The 15,569-nt window shown below is 39.6% G+C and overlaps 1 protein-coding gene across 2 annotated transcripts in view; it reads left to right on the top strand.

Moving 5' to 3' along the window:
• The window catches only part of PHYHIPL (phytanoyl-CoA 2-hydroxylase interacting protein like), a 147,587-nt gene extending 132,259 nt beyond the window's left edge, over positions 1 to 15,328 (top strand). For both annotated transcript variants that reach the window (XM_063434894.1, XM_063434895.1), the window contains exons 3-5: positions 10,474 to 10,648; positions 11,171 to 11,288; positions 12,544 to 15,328. In XM_063434894.1, coding sequence (XP_063290964.1) covers positions 10,474 to 10,648; positions 11,171 to 11,288; positions 12,544 to 13,078 — 828 coding nt within the window. In that variant the 3' untranslated portion in view covers positions 13,079 to 15,328. The remainder of the gene's footprint in view (positions 1 to 10,473; positions 10,649 to 11,170; positions 11,289 to 12,543) is intronic.
• Positions 15,329 to 15,569: the final 241 nt, after the last annotated feature.

Here is a 15,569-nt window from a genome sequence, read left to right as displayed (position 1 = left end):
GCCTTTTGCCAAGGGAGGCCTCCTGGCAATATATGAAAATATTCAGAATTACTAGAAAGGAATCATCTCTGCAAATCTACAAAAAGATCTGTTATCACACACAAGTCATATTTTATACAGATTATCAGGCAAATGTGATTGCTCGTGTCTTGGAATCTGCTTAATTTGTAGCATCTCTGTAGAGTGCAAGTTGGATTAAACAGATTTATTGGAGATTCCGATTTCTGTAATCAGCAGCAAAATGCTGTATGCGTACTAACCATGGCTCTGTCGGGCTCAAGCAGGGCCACTTTTAAAACCAATGGATACCTCCCAACATTTTAAATGAACAAAGACACTTTGATTTAGGGGTACAGAGTGGGAGTGTGAGCAGGGATGGGCTGTTCTAAAAAAATTATAGGAAATTTACACATAACAATTTATGGAACGAAAATAAAATTTAGAACAAGAAAAAGGTATTTTATTTAAACAGACTGATTTCTAAACACATTTATTGCCGTTTTTAACCCCTTAAGTACACAACTTCCGGAATAAAAGGGAATCATGACGGAATGTTTCCGTCATGTGTCTTTAAGGGGTTAAGGCACATTACTGGGAATATTATTATGGCTGTGTTGGTAGCTTTGTTATACTTTCAGACACACCAACAATATGGAGCTATTAGAAAAGAGGGACATAGGGATTTAGTTCCATAACAGGGGCTGTTCACCCTAAATAGGGACAGTTGGGAGAACATTAGGAACCCTATTTTATAACCCCCTTACACCTGACAGTCCTGTGTATTAGTGGATTCTAGATAATTTATATACATGCAGTCAATAATGTCTTGCATCACTTGATGCCATGCCTTCTTCCACTAATATAATCAAGCGGTTAGAATGCTGATACTAAATAGGTAACGATAATGCATTAGCCGTGTCATTAGTGCTTAGCTGTGTCTGTTAGAATTGCTGGTATTGCTTTAAAGTCTAGAATTGCTGAGTTATTGAAAAAAATGCAGGTTAACCTCCATTTATATTTTGGTGTTTTCTACACTTCCTAGAGTCAACACAGTCATCCATAATTAAAAAAAAGTCATAATTTAAAAAAAAAAATTACATTGAATTCAGTGCTAATTACTAATGGTACACCTGCTATTTGTTTAGCTGCCATTATTAAAATTACAGTAATAAGATCTGATCCCATGTCTCCAATTTATCATTCAATATATTTGCATTAATAAGAAAAGAATATTACACCAATATATCAACCATAACATGCAAGTACCTGTATAAAGCAGGCTTAATTAATGCTGGAACATCTATCAGCATATATTACTTTGATCATCTGTAAAGTGATACAACAATATTCAGTTTAAAGGGACACTATAGGTACCCGGACCACTTCAGCTCATTGAAGTGGTCTAGGTGCAGTGTTCCATCACCTTAACCCTGAGCATGTAATTAATGCAGTTGTTAATAAACTGCAATAATTGCTTGGTAGAGTTAACTCCATCTCTAGTGGCTGTCTACCAGAAAGCCACTAGAGGGACTTCCGGGTCTTTAGGCGACTTTTGGTCGCCTAAATGACGCTGGACATCCTCACGCTATGCTTGAGTACTTCCAGCGTCACCGGAATCCCGATAGGAAAGCTTTGAATAAAGCATTGAATAATGCTTTCCTATGGGGAAATCCTAATGTGAGCGCGGCCAGTCAGCGGGGAAGGAATGAAGGCGGACCTGAACCAGCATCGAGGGGGGGCTTGAAGGAGTGGGAAGCTATAGTGCCAGGGAAACGAGTTTGTTTTTCTGGCACTATAGTTTCCCTTTAAGCAATAATATATTCTGACCTTTGAGGCAAAAATAAACTGAAGATCGGAGAACATTGAGAACAGACAACAACTTAATAGTTTAGTTACTTAACTCTTTTGATTAGTTTTTTTGCTCAGGTCTCCAGCCTTTGCCCATGCATATCATCACAAAGAGACCTTTAACGTGTCACACATCAAACAAAAGTAGTTCAGATTTGTAAGCTAGCAGGCTTTCTCTGCAAGAGAGAGAGAGCAACCTGAGATGATCATTTCAACCTTCTTTTGGACCTTGTCCTTGAGGTGTAGCTGTTACGTCTCTAGTCTCAATAAGCATGGGGTTCTTGATGCGATTTACCTTTTAACTTTAAGAGAAGTAATAATAAACATAAGATATGAGAATGGGCAAATACTGAGAACCTTAACCTGTGTCATATTAGACTAGTCCTGACAACTGTCTGACCATTGCACTTTAAACTGACCTAAATGTCCTTCAAGGTTAAGGAATTTGTGGTCGTTCTGGATCTCTGCAGGTTTGAAATCACAGCATGTGCACTATTTCTTCAGCTATCCAAGTTCTTTTGACACAAGTCATATTGATTTTAAAAAGGATGTTCTGGACAAGTTCAACTACGAGTTCCAAACTTAAAACTGAACCCAGAGAGTGAATCTCCAAATTTGTATCAATACAATTCTAAAATTACTTTAGTGATTAACCAGGGAAAAAAATCTTGAATAACCACTTCTTCACTGTTCAAATTCAACAGATTTTGTCCAAAAAAAATTATTACAGAATTTTTAAGCATGCTGCTTTTGGTCTGCATTTACCATTTTTTTTGCGTCATGGTCACGTGGCGATTTGACGCCCATGATGACATAGAAAATCATCAAATGCAGCTCATAGGGAAGCATTGGATTCAATGGGGTCTTATGAGAAGCATTTGATTGGGCGTGCACACAGTGTTCGTTGAGGAACATTGGCTTGGAGATGTAGCTGGGAAGCAACACCTCCAGGAGGACGCCGCGGGAGGCGGAGTGTGTTGCAGCATCAAACTGGTAGTGGCCCTTGAACAAGCTATGTTTCAAATGTTTTTTACTCTATTTTAATTTAATCAAGGGGGTTCCTGCATATAACTACTGAGGATAACACGATAGCATAAGGAATACATGTTACATTTGGTCTAAAAAATGCAAACAAGCAAGTACAGATAACATACTCTTCCTTCCTCTGTTATAAACGTTCCTGGCTTAAATTTCAGTTTTCCTTCCCCAATACTAAATAGGGTCCTCATTCAATAGTCTTTTTTTTGTAAAGGTTTACTCCAACAAGCACAGTGACCATTTACCACTTCAGTATTTTGAAGTGGTCATGGTGTCCTGTGCGTGCAGCATTTCAGTATAAAGTACTATGCATAGTTTGCTTACAAATTGTCGATCTTGCTAATGTTTATTCTGTGCACATTCTTTGCACTGAGATTCATTCATTGGCTGATTCTCGTAATGAATAAATGGCAGGATTGACATTCGGCTTTGGCAAAGAAACTGAATGCTATCCACCCAGCATGACAGGAACCAGCAGTAACCAGATAAGGTGCAAACCATTGCAATACGCAACCATTTGTACTTTAGGTCAATAGTATGGCTTACTCCAAGCATGGTTATGGATAACCATCAGGATACTTTCCAGTGTACTCTTGGCATCCTAACCATGCTTGGAGTAACCCATATAATCTTCATTTTCAATGTGTGACAGTTTGCAGTGCATATGTGACTTCTTGAAGGTCAGAAATGTGACAAGCTCGCCATGAGAAAAAGTTAATAACACTCCTTCTTCCACTGATTCAGCAAAGGGTCTAGATCAGGGATAGGCAACCTTCGGCACCCCAGATGTTGTAGACTACATCCCCCATAATGTTCTTACACACATAATGCTGGCAAAGCATCATGGGAGGTGTAGTCCTAAACATCTGCAGTGCCGAAGGTTGCCTATGCCTGGTCTAGATTATGAAATACTTGTATGGGTTAATAGTTATCAGCTTGTTTTTCTCAGTTTGTCTTCAATAACAGGCCATGAAGTTATTTGATTCCACGATACATGTTCACACAAATATTGACCTAAAGTGCAAATGGATGTGCACTCCTCTGTAATTGAGCTCTTAGTTTATTGACGGACACAATGCCTGACAGTGTTTTGGACACACCATGCCTTTGTCAAGCTTTGTAAAGACCTGGTGTGGCTAAATTGTTGTCACATGTAACACTGCCTCAATAAACAGAGAGCTTGGTGACAGAGGAATGCTGGACCAATTGTACTTTATTTTAAGATTACTGGATTGCAGATCCAAGGTTTCTTGGAACCCTCAAACCCAACCAAATAATGTTGCAAACATAATGTTAGAAAACAGGACTAGCGATGGGGGGGAAAAAAAAATCTTAAGGGTAATACTATAGTGCCAGGAATGCAAAACTATAGCCTCCCCCACCGCAGTAAATAAAGATTTAAAAAAAAAAAAACTTATTTACTTACCTGATCTCAGCACCGATGCCCCTTGATGCTGGGTCACGGCTCAGCAAAGCATGGGGAAGTCCAGCATTAGTTAGCAGACCAAAAGTCCGTTAGGATCCAGGAAGTGCCCCCAGTGGCTGCTTTTTAGACAGCCACTGGAGGCAGAGTTAGTGGAGTTGGAGTTTCTTTGTAACAAAGTTCACCCAGGGACAGTGCACCCAGACCCCTTCAAAGAGCTGAAGTGGTGTGGGTGTCAATAGTGTCCTTTTAAAGGCACACTCCATTGCCCAAATACAAAATAAATACAAATCACTGCTTAGTAGATATACCACGAATGAAAACCTGCATGCATTTAATTTACATTTTTTTCATTGGAGTTATATCTAAAAACAGCTTGTAAACACAGCAGATATCTTTTCTGCTGCCTTTCCTCTTCTATCCACGCCCAGACTTTCTATGGCTGTCCAATCACAGACTTCCCAATGCAGCTCAATGAGAAGTCTTTGTAAGGCAGGTGCTCTGTGCAATTTCTGTCTTTTGAGTTCAGTGCAAATAAGCTAACCAAACCAGGAAGTAACAGGACCTGTTTTTTGCTTGAAAAGCCAGGGGGGTCTGGAGGGTTCCTTTAAGTCACACATGGGGAAGGGAATGATACATACGTGTGAAAGTATGTAAGATATGTTAGAAGCAAGAAGCGTATTGAAAAATGGGAAATAGAAATAGAGTAGAGGGAAACACAAGGGATGGGAGACTGAAATAGACCAGGTGGAGGGGGAGATAACAGCTGGAATTAGACAGGGCACGAAGCAGATGGAGGGTTGCAGAATAGCAGAAGCTACAGAGAGAGGGGGTAGAGTACAGGAAGGATGGATAGGTGATGTAGCTAGGAGAGCTAAAAGGACATTGTAACTGAGAGTTCAACAATAGAATGCAAACATTTGTGAAATATGAAGCGTAGTTACCCAATTTGTGCAGCATACATACAAAGAAACAGACCTGCATTCTGGGTCTGTTTAGACAGATAAATTATTTGAACCTTAAAAATGTTTTTAATTATGTCATTGGAATATCCTTGTCGAATAACTGACCCACTATTAATGTCTGAAAACGCTGATTCATATAAAAGAAAAGGACAGACAAAAGGGTGATATTCTGCTTCAGATGTCTAAATACGCCTTAAATACCAGACACAAAGGAATCTGAACTCGGAAAATATTCTGTAAAAGAATAGCTCCCTCTAGTGGCACTAATCACTACTAAAGTCAATAGCAAATGCATAGATAGATATATAACTAGATAGATATTTACATGGTTATTCACTAAAGTGGGTATTGAGGGCAATCCAAAGTAAATGTCAAATTTAAGGCAAACCCCCCCCACCCCCCTCCCCCTCCCCCTCCCCCTAAATTGAAAGCAGAATTAACATAAAGACTTTTTCCAATTTGGCTATTTTTCCCAGCATTTCACACTTCAATTAATAACCCGGTCAGTGTTTTTGAGATATTCATTCATATGTGGGAGAATTGTCGAGTGAATTTCAATGTATAGGCCAAAATAGAACAAACTTGGAAAATTCTGAAAGTTAACCATTTCCATTGAGCTATTTTAGCCAAAAAAATTGAAATTTTATTCATGACAATTTTAATCCATGACAATTTCCACTTTAATCCATAATCCTGCCAGTATAAAATATTAAGGACAAGCAAAAAACACAAGTAAATTAAGACATGTACAGTATGTGTTCTGTTTTTACAGACAGAAAGATATACACTGGTGTTAAGGTGCACAGCTCGAAATTGGCTCAAACTCTGCCAACACCACTTTCCCACCAGTACGGACCAACATACCCCAAGACCACTCTCACAATCACACCAAGATATGTTTTATTTAACTAGACTTAACCAAAATACCCACACTGTGCACACATAAAATGTGTACACCTAACAGGGATTGTCAACCTTTGGAACTCCAAATGTTGTGGACTACATCTCCCATAGTGCTCTTAGTGCACTATATATACCATAATGCTGGCAAAGAATTGTGGACAGGGCCGGTGCAAGGATTTTTGCCGCCCTAGGCAAAAAAAAATGTTGCCGCCCCCCCATATGCACTGCCCACCATGTGACATCACAATGCCCCGCCCATATGCTCTGCCATATGGGCCAACGCCAGTCTTCACAAAGTGTCTTTTATCTGAAAAGACAGTGTGTTTACATTAAAAAGCCTACAGGCACAGGCTATAGACACCAGAACCACTGCATTATGCTGTAGTGCTTCTGGTGACTATAGTATCCATTTAATGTGAGGTAAATTAGAGATTAGTGCCACTAATAATATATTGGATTGCCTACTTACCACCAGATGAGGACAAGAGGCTGATGATGGGCTCAGTCTGGCTCCACAGGTTTGGTGTAGAAGAGGCTCTCTGGAGACTGTTTTTAACAGTGCTCACAACAATTAACGAACAGGAAGCAGCTCCATTTTTTAGGGCCCCTTACACAGCTCAAGGTCTGGGCCCCCAGGGGGCATACGCCCACAATGCCCACCCATAAATCCACCTACATGCCCCATCCATGAGTTGGGGATGTTTTATGTGTGCAATTTGTGTAAGGGATGTAGTGTGTTTATAGGGGATCTAGTGTGTGTTTGCGTGGAGGGAATGCATTGTATGTTTATCTTTGTGTGTGTGTGTGTGTGTGTGTGTGTGTGTAAAAGGGGTGAAAGGTTTGTTTCTGTGTATGTAATTGAATGCAGTATGTCTGTAAGGGGTGCATTAATTATGTAAGAGAACGTAAGGGATGCATTGTGTGTTTCGGGTGTGTCTGTGTCTGAGTAGGAATGCATTGTATGTTTCTGTGTGTGTGTGGGGGGGGATGCATTGTGTATGTGTGTAGTGTAAAAGAGAGGGTTTGTGGGGTAGGATAGGGACTGAGAGGGGAACAGCTCTTTATTTTTTTTAAGAAAAAATCATAGTGCTCTCCCCTCCGGTCAATTATTGATTTCCCCTTCCCTTCTGTCCCTCCTTGTTCTCCCCTTCTGTCACTTAGTGCTCTCCCTTGGCCCCCTGTCCCTCTGCAGTCCCCCCTTGGTGGTCTTCTCACTCCCCCCTCCCCCCCTTAGTGGTCCTCCCTCTCCCAAACCCCTTAGTGGTCCTCCCTCTCCCAAACCCCTTAGTAGACCTTCCCCTACTCCCCCACCCCCTTAGTGGTAATCTCCCCCCCCTTAGTGGTCCATATCCCCCCTCCCTCCCTCCCCTAGTGGTCCTTATCCCCCTCCACTAGTGGTCCTTATCCCCCCCCCTCCCTCCCCTAGTAGTCCTTATCCCCCCCCAACCTCCCATAGTGGTCCTTATCCCCCCTCCCTCCCTCCCCTAGTGGTCCTTATCCCCCCTCCCTCCCTCCCCTAGTGGCCCTTATACCCCCCTCCCTCCCCTAGTGGTCCTTATACCCTCCTCTTGGTCCTTATACCCCCCCTCCCCTAGTGGACCTTATACCCCCCCTCCCTCCCCTAGTGGTCCTTATACCCCCGTCCCTCCCCTAGTGGTCCTTATACCCCCCTCCCTCCCCTAGTGGTCCTTATACCCCCCCTCCCTCCCCTAGTGGTCCTAATACCCCCCCTCCCTCCCCTAGTGGTCCTTATACCCCCCTCCCTCAGTGGTCCTTATACCCTCCCCTCCTCGTGGTCCTTATACCCCCCCCCTCCCCTAGTGGTCCTTATACCCTCCCCCCTAGTGGTCCTTATACCCCATCCCCTAGTGGTCCTTACCCTCCCCTCCTGCCCATGTAGCGTGGCTGGGTGGCGCGGAACGCGGGACAGGAACCTCTGTTTCCTGTACCCGGCCGCCAGCGGAATGACAGGAAGTGCTCACTCAGTGAGCACTTCCTGTCATTCCGCCGGCGTCCGGGTACAGGAAACAAAGGTTCCTGTCCCGCGTTCCGCGCCGCCCGGCCACGCTACATGGAGAGACCGGCAGGAGGAAGCGCTCTGCGCTTCCCTCCTGCCGGTCACTCAAACCCGGCCGCCCTCCATGCAGCAGTGCTGCGCCGCCAGGGGCTTGTTAAAGCGCTCAGGTGGCGCAGCATGAGGAGGCGCAGCGGGGACAGGGATCCGGCGCCCCCTGATAAGTTGCGCCCTAGGCGGCTGCCTAGGCCGCCTTACAGGTGGCGCCGGCCCTGATTAGGGACCATGTAGTCCACAACTTACATCACTGGAATGTTGGAGGTTGCCTTCAGCCATCTGGAAAATGAGACTCCACCAACTCACAATCCACAACCAAGCCCACTACGGGTCCACAAACATTATTAATACCAGACACTTTCTGCCATCAGAATACATCACACTTGGGTATAGCAGAATACACCAGCATATATACGCACACATATCCCACTAACATATGCACACATTATCTCCGCTTTGACCAGAAGTCACATTGTTTATTTGCACACTATTGTGAGCAAAATGTGAGGTATATATGTTGGTGCATGCTTATGGTGCATGCACGATTCACATGTCTAACTAGTGAGTGAGCTTCCTATTTCCCATAGACACCATTCAACCCATATGTAATTTTGTACCCTTACCTTCTACAATATTGAATTATAAATGTTCAACTTTATATTGACATCTTGCAAAAGCTGGTTATCTTTAGGGATGTGTTATCTGACCTCTTGGGAACTCCCCAAAACCTCAGGAAGGTCCTGCAAAGTAAAGTTATAGTCACAGTAAGTTTTAGGGTTAGGGTGTGCACTGCAACACAAGGAGTTGGGAAATGAGGGGTTTAAACTGAAAGTTAGAAATACTGTTGGGGATTAATTTAGCCTAATTATTATAATTCTAAATGTAAATACTCACTTTACTCTTAGAGGTATTAGAACCTTAAAGGAACACTATAGTCACCTAAATTACTTTAGCTAAATAAAGCAGTTTTGGTGTATAGATCATTCCCCTGCAATTTCACTGCTCAATTCACTGTCATTTAGGAGTTAAATCACTTTGTTTCTGTTTATGCAGCCCTAGGCACACCTCCCCTGGCTATCATTGACAGAGCCTGCATGGAAAAAAAAAACTGGTTTCACTTTCAAACAGATGTAATTTACCTTAAATAATTGTATCTCAATCTCTAAATTGAAATTTAATCACATACAGGAGGCTCTTGCAGGGTCTAGCAAGCTATTAACATAAGGGGATAAGAAAATATTAATTAAACCCGTAAGGACACATGACGGAAATATTCCATCATGATTCCCTTTAATTCCATAAGTTGTGTCATTAAGGGGTTAAACAGAACGTGCAATAAAGAAAGCCTTAATAGGGCTCTCTTTACAGGAAGTGTTTAGGAAGGCTGTGCAAGTCACATGCAGGGAGGTGTGACTAGGGTTCATAAACAAAGGGATTTAACTCCTAAATGGCAGAGGATTGAGCAGTGAGGCTGCAGGGGCATGTTCTATACACCAAAACTGCTTCATTAAGATAAAGTTGTTCAGGTGACTATAGTGTCCCTTTAACTGTACCCCATGTTTCATGAATAGCTCAACATAAACAGAACCCTAAATATCCTGTATTGCAGCGCACACCATAAATCTCACTTTAACTAACTTTACTGAGCAGAACCTCTCAGGCAGCCTCCTTATTTGTGCAAGTTTCCAAGAGATCTGGGAACATATCACTATGGCTAGGTAAGACAACTTTTGCACAACACTGGCAAAGCTATTTTTGGCACTGTTTGACTGATAATTTTTGAACAAACTGTTTTACTTTTCATTATGATAGAATATATAAAACCACGTTTAACACATTAACTGGATATTAAACAAGAAATTCTGGCCTAACTTTAATGAGATTCTTATATTGTTGGTAGGAAAGTGTGTGCATCATTAAATAAAAAAAAAATCATAATGCTTCCATATTTTACACCAAGAGAAGAGGAAGACAGCTAGGAGGAGCAAAATATGGTGCTCACGACATGCAAATAAGACTAGTTTCTCCTCAAAAACTCAAAATAAAACGAAGTCTTAGATCTTGATTGCAACCGTTTTTACAAATATTTGAGTTGAAAACTAATGACTTGAAGATTTTCAATTTAGGAAAGTTGATCCTCAAGTGATATTATTACTGTCTTTAGTGTATTTAAGTTCAATCCAAGGATCGTTTCCTAATTTTGATTATTCTTTCTCACTCTTTAGGACGTTCCAACAAAACTGGTAGCCAAAGCAGTTCCGTTACCAATGACTGTTCGTGGACATTGGTTTTTAAGCCCAAGAACAGAGTATACAGTTGCCGTTCAGACTGCTTCAAAACAAGTGGATGGAGATTACGTGGTTTCTGAATGGAGTGAGATAATTGAATTCTGCACTGCTGGTAAGTATATTATTCCCCATTAACATTATGTAAGAACTCTGTGGCATTCACTCAAAACACACAAACGTATGCCTCATTCGTTCGATGAATATTCAAATGAACATTTACTGAAAAATTTACTTTTCATTCATTTAGATGGGTTTGTGCACGTTTCGCACAAGTCCAACATATGCATTTCTACAAATATATATATATATATATATATATATATATATATATATTTTTTTTTAAATGTAATTTTAACATAGTTTAAGTGGTATGTTCTAATGACATGACTGTCCCTTTGCAAAGATAACGGATTGGAGGGAATGGAAATGTTTTTAATTTTTTGTTTCAATTTTAAAGCTGCTGTTTTATACACTACAATTCATAACGCTTTTACAGCAATTAAAATAATTTTATAAAGTATGTGTTTTGTGTATCGTGACTTATTTAGACATAAATAAATGTTGGATCATTTATAGACATCTTTTTAAGCGACTTATTTTAAAATAAAACACACTTAATTGTTTTTGTTTTCAGATTATTCAAAAGTACACCTAACACAGTTGATGGAAAAAGCAGAAGCTATTGCAGGACGTATGCTTAAATTTTCAGTTTTTTACCGAAACCAACACAAAGAATACTTTGACTACACCCGGTAAGAAAATAGATTTTTAATAAATATGATCTCATAGGTGTTTATTAACTGAGGGATATATCAGATTATAAAACATCTCTGGTACAATAATACCAACTGAGCCATGCCATCACGCGCAGGACTGACAAATGCTGAGAACTCAGGGGAGGCAGCAACGAGTGCCCAGTGGACCCCAGCTAAAGCCAATTTCAGTTACAATGATGACTAACATTTTATCATCAGAGTCAAATTAAAACTGTCTCTAATGTGCTTTTCTTACTTTCACAACTAGTACAATTATCTGTAAAGATGTATTTTTGTAGACTGCCAAACTTTTCAAGCAAGAGGCTTGTGTAAATAAATATTTTAAAAAGATAAATTGGATTTCAATATTCTGTATTTTAAACCAATACCATAGTACTTTAAAAAATATTGTGTTTCTCTAAAAAAAAACAGCACTTTTAAAAATTAGGACAGGGTAAACGATGTTATCCCCTACAGAACTTCAAGTAGTTAAAACGTGTCAACTTTTTGAAGTGTTTCTATGATATAACAATGCAATGATTTGTGGAACCAGTACATACTTGAAAACGAGAGAAATCTCAATGTATCTTTCCTGGTAAAATATTTTATAAATAAATATATAGATAAGTCGTGGTTTACTTCTAACTCTATAAGTGGTCAGTTAACACTTGTGGTTTACATTTAAAGACAGACTCACTATATTACAAACTAGATTTACATGGAAAGATTCGTCACACAGTCTGGTTTGAGACCAGGTTTTTTTTGCAGTTTTCTTCTGTAGTATAGGTAAGGCTTGATATCAAATTTGGCATTGTTCCCAATCCTTGATTGACTGCTTACCCAGAAAGCCTTTTCTGTGCATTTCCAGCTATTACCTTAATTACGAGTCCATTGTTCTACAAAAGAAGTTCCCCTGTAAATGTAATGTAAAAACCTAACAATGCATCAACACAGATTGATTTCTAAACACATAAATTGTAGCTTAAAGATACACACTAACAATATGGAGCTCTTACAAAAGAGGGACATTAGTATAGATAACATTAACAGAGGGATTTTGGCTGAAAATAGGGACACTTGGGAGGTATAATCAGTTATGCTTATACACTTCACATGAATTTAAAAAAATAAATAAAATGAAAATAAGGGTCAGCAAAGGTGATTGAGTTCATGTATGGATTTCAATATTATATGTACTTGGTTTGTGTTGAGCTTGGATTTTCATGATTAATATAAACTATTTCAATTTCAGTGAGCACCATGGAAACGTCATGCAGCCCTCCCCAAAGGATAACAGTGGCAGTCACGGATCTCCTATCAGTGCGAAGCTGGAAGGAGTCTTCTTCAGTTGCAACACAGAGTTTAATACCGGGAAGCCTCCACAAGATTCACCGTATGGAAGGTACAGAGTTGTGATACCGGCTGAAAAACTCTTCAACCCAAATACTAACTTGTATTTCGGGGACTTCTACTGTATGTACACAGCCTACCATTATGTCATCCTGGTCCTTGCTCCCATGGGGTCACCAGGTGATGAGTTCTGTAAGCAGCGCCTCCCACAGCTAAGCCTCCACGACAACAAATTTCTGACCTGCACACAAGATGAAAATGGCCTAGTATTTCACCATGCCCAGGATGTTAACTTGGAAGTCATTTATACTGACCCTGTGGATCTTTCAATGGGCACAGTTGCAGAAATCATTGGTCATCAACTTATGAGTTTGTCCACTGCCAACGCAAAGAAAGACCCCAGCTGCAAGACCTGCAACATCAGTGTTGGACGTTAAGACCCCACTTGGGTTATCGTGAAGCAGTTAACCCTCCCTTTTTCATTCTTGCCAGACATTTTGTCCGGAAGCATGCAAAAATGCAGCTGTCACCAAAAGCATACATGGAATATAGAACTTCTTAAATCCCACCCTTCGCTGTCTGATGGAACCTATGGTGCATTGCATTTAAGTTCCTCCTGCAGCAAAGGATTATTACACTTTGGGTACCAGAGAAATGAGCAAATCCTAAACATTGCTCGTAGAACTGGCACTCAAAAACATAACCCTTTCACGACAGATGATGTGCCAGGACTGTCATGATAGCTTAGGCTTTGTCTTATCCCATGTCCTGATGGGGTTTAATAGCTTTGTTTTGTTTGTTTTTATTTGTAAGTTTTATGCTGCTCTTAACCATTACAAAACATTTTAATATTAAGATGTTGGAAACTTTTTTGTTTTCCCCCCTTCTTCTGTTCTTTTGCCAAAACATAACTAAAAACTATGTATACTGCTTTAGCGAGTAAAACAGAAAATCAACTCTGGCTTTATTGGGGTGTTTAAATAGTGAACATTTTAATCTACTAAAACTATTGGGATAACGCAAATAAAAATATAAAGAGCATGAAAAAAAGTTGTAACTGCAGCATGAATGAAGTCTCAAAGCCTATTAATACAAAAACACTTCCAGCTAGTTGCTTGGCAGTGTTCAATGTTAAAGATATTAGCTAACAGGAAAAATACTGTATTCCACCTTCATAAATATGATAGAAAAATTTTATTTGTACCGTTGTATAAAATATTTACAATCATATAGAATATATAGAACACATTTTATTAGCGACTGTATACATTTCATAAACCATTTTTCCCTTATCAAAGATGTAGACTGTAAACTTCATAGTCGTGTATACGTTCCTGTTACTCTTGCTTCAAATATTTTAATTAAAAACAAACAGAAGTCATTCCGATTCATACAGTATGTTGAAAATCAAGTCAATATAATGGAAACCATCACAAATTTCATGAAAATCACTTGCAAATGGTACTTTTTTTTTTTCACGCCCAATAAACAATTTTAAAACGTCTGTCTTTAAAATCATGCATTTTGGATACAAGAGATATAGAAATGTTTGTGTCGGTAGGAATTTTATAAAAGGACAAGTGCTTAGCAAGATAGCAAAAAACAGTTATTGAGTGTCTTGTTTGTTTGTTTGTTTGTTTCCATGTGAGTGCCTGTGAACACAGGTGAAGACAAGGGAATCTTAGCAGCAATAAATCAGTTCCACAGATCTTTTCATAGAGATAACACTTTAGACTGATACAATTGAAAACATGACCAAAACAGGAGTATATTAAATGCAGCTTTGCACATATCAACATTCTTAAAAAGGGTAAAGGGTTAACGGTGTCCGTTAAAACCTCCCGAAAGTGCAAAACATATTACTATTTATATTGTGTCTATAATAGAAAATGTCAATTGTGCAGTTCACGATTAAAGCAAGTCTGATAGCTTTATGAATAGGGGAGGGATTGAAAAGCAAGGTATACCAAAAAACAGTGTTTTCGGATATCTTTCTTTTTAAATGAAGAATATTTTGTACTAAATTGCTAACTTAGACCTCCGTTTTATATGCTTTGCAAATGATTCGATACTGTTAGAAAAACATTCCAAATGTTTTATCTACAAAAATTCCCATAAAATTTTATGGAGACCTTTGCAGAAAACATATTTGGTACGTTTTTCGAACAGTGTTAAATCATTTGGAAAGCATAATAAATCCAAGGTCTTCGATGGTGGAAGAAGCAGTTTAATATTTCTGCTTATTACACTCTCTTAGAAGCTTGTTATTGGAACACAACAAGCAGGGTGAGTGCAAGGGAAACTTTAGAGCACGAGTGCCCAAAAGGTAGATCCCCAGATGTTGTAGAACTAAAACCCCCATAATGCTTTGCATGCCTTTAGAATGACAAAGCATCATGGAGGCTGTAGTTTTAAACCATCTAGGGATCTAGCTTTTGGGCCCCCCCGTGCTTTACAGGGTTTGTTCCCTATATAGTAAATCATAGCGAGCTGAAAACAAAGCATTCATTTCAAACAACTATTTCCCTATTTCGGACTATACTTTTAATTAGAAAATATAGGCTACATTAGCCAAACTGTGACTATGTGGAATCGGAATTGCAGTGTCAGTTCTCCACAATCTACTGTATATGGAGTCAAACCCTCGTTGGTATTTACTTCTAAAAAGGAGTCCCCACCTTCCCAAATAGTTTTTGTTTATCAACCTAGGGAGCATTGATATTTTTACCTATATTTGTGCATGAGATCAAATTGTACGAGGGTTGTTTATTTTCCAGCCACTGCACTTATATACATAATTATAATCCTCAAACATGTGCTACAGGGAAGGCATAATGGTCACTAGATCAGTAGCTTTAAATAAATCTGTAACTGTTCACAATTACTTATAAAGCTACGGCATTCAAATTTAAGATGGCTGCTGCCTGT

The sequence above is a fragment of the Pelobates fuscus genome, chromosome 10 (assembly GCF_036172605.1).
Source record: "Pelobates fuscus isolate aPelFus1 chromosome 10, aPelFus1.pri, whole genome shotgun sequence".
In the NCBI taxonomy this organism is placed as follows: Eukaryota; Metazoa; Chordata; class Amphibia; order Anura; family Pelobatidae; genus Pelobates; species Pelobates fuscus.
The sequence above is the reverse complement of the archived record's forward strand: the minus strand, read 5'-3'. Positions and strand labels throughout refer to the sequence as shown.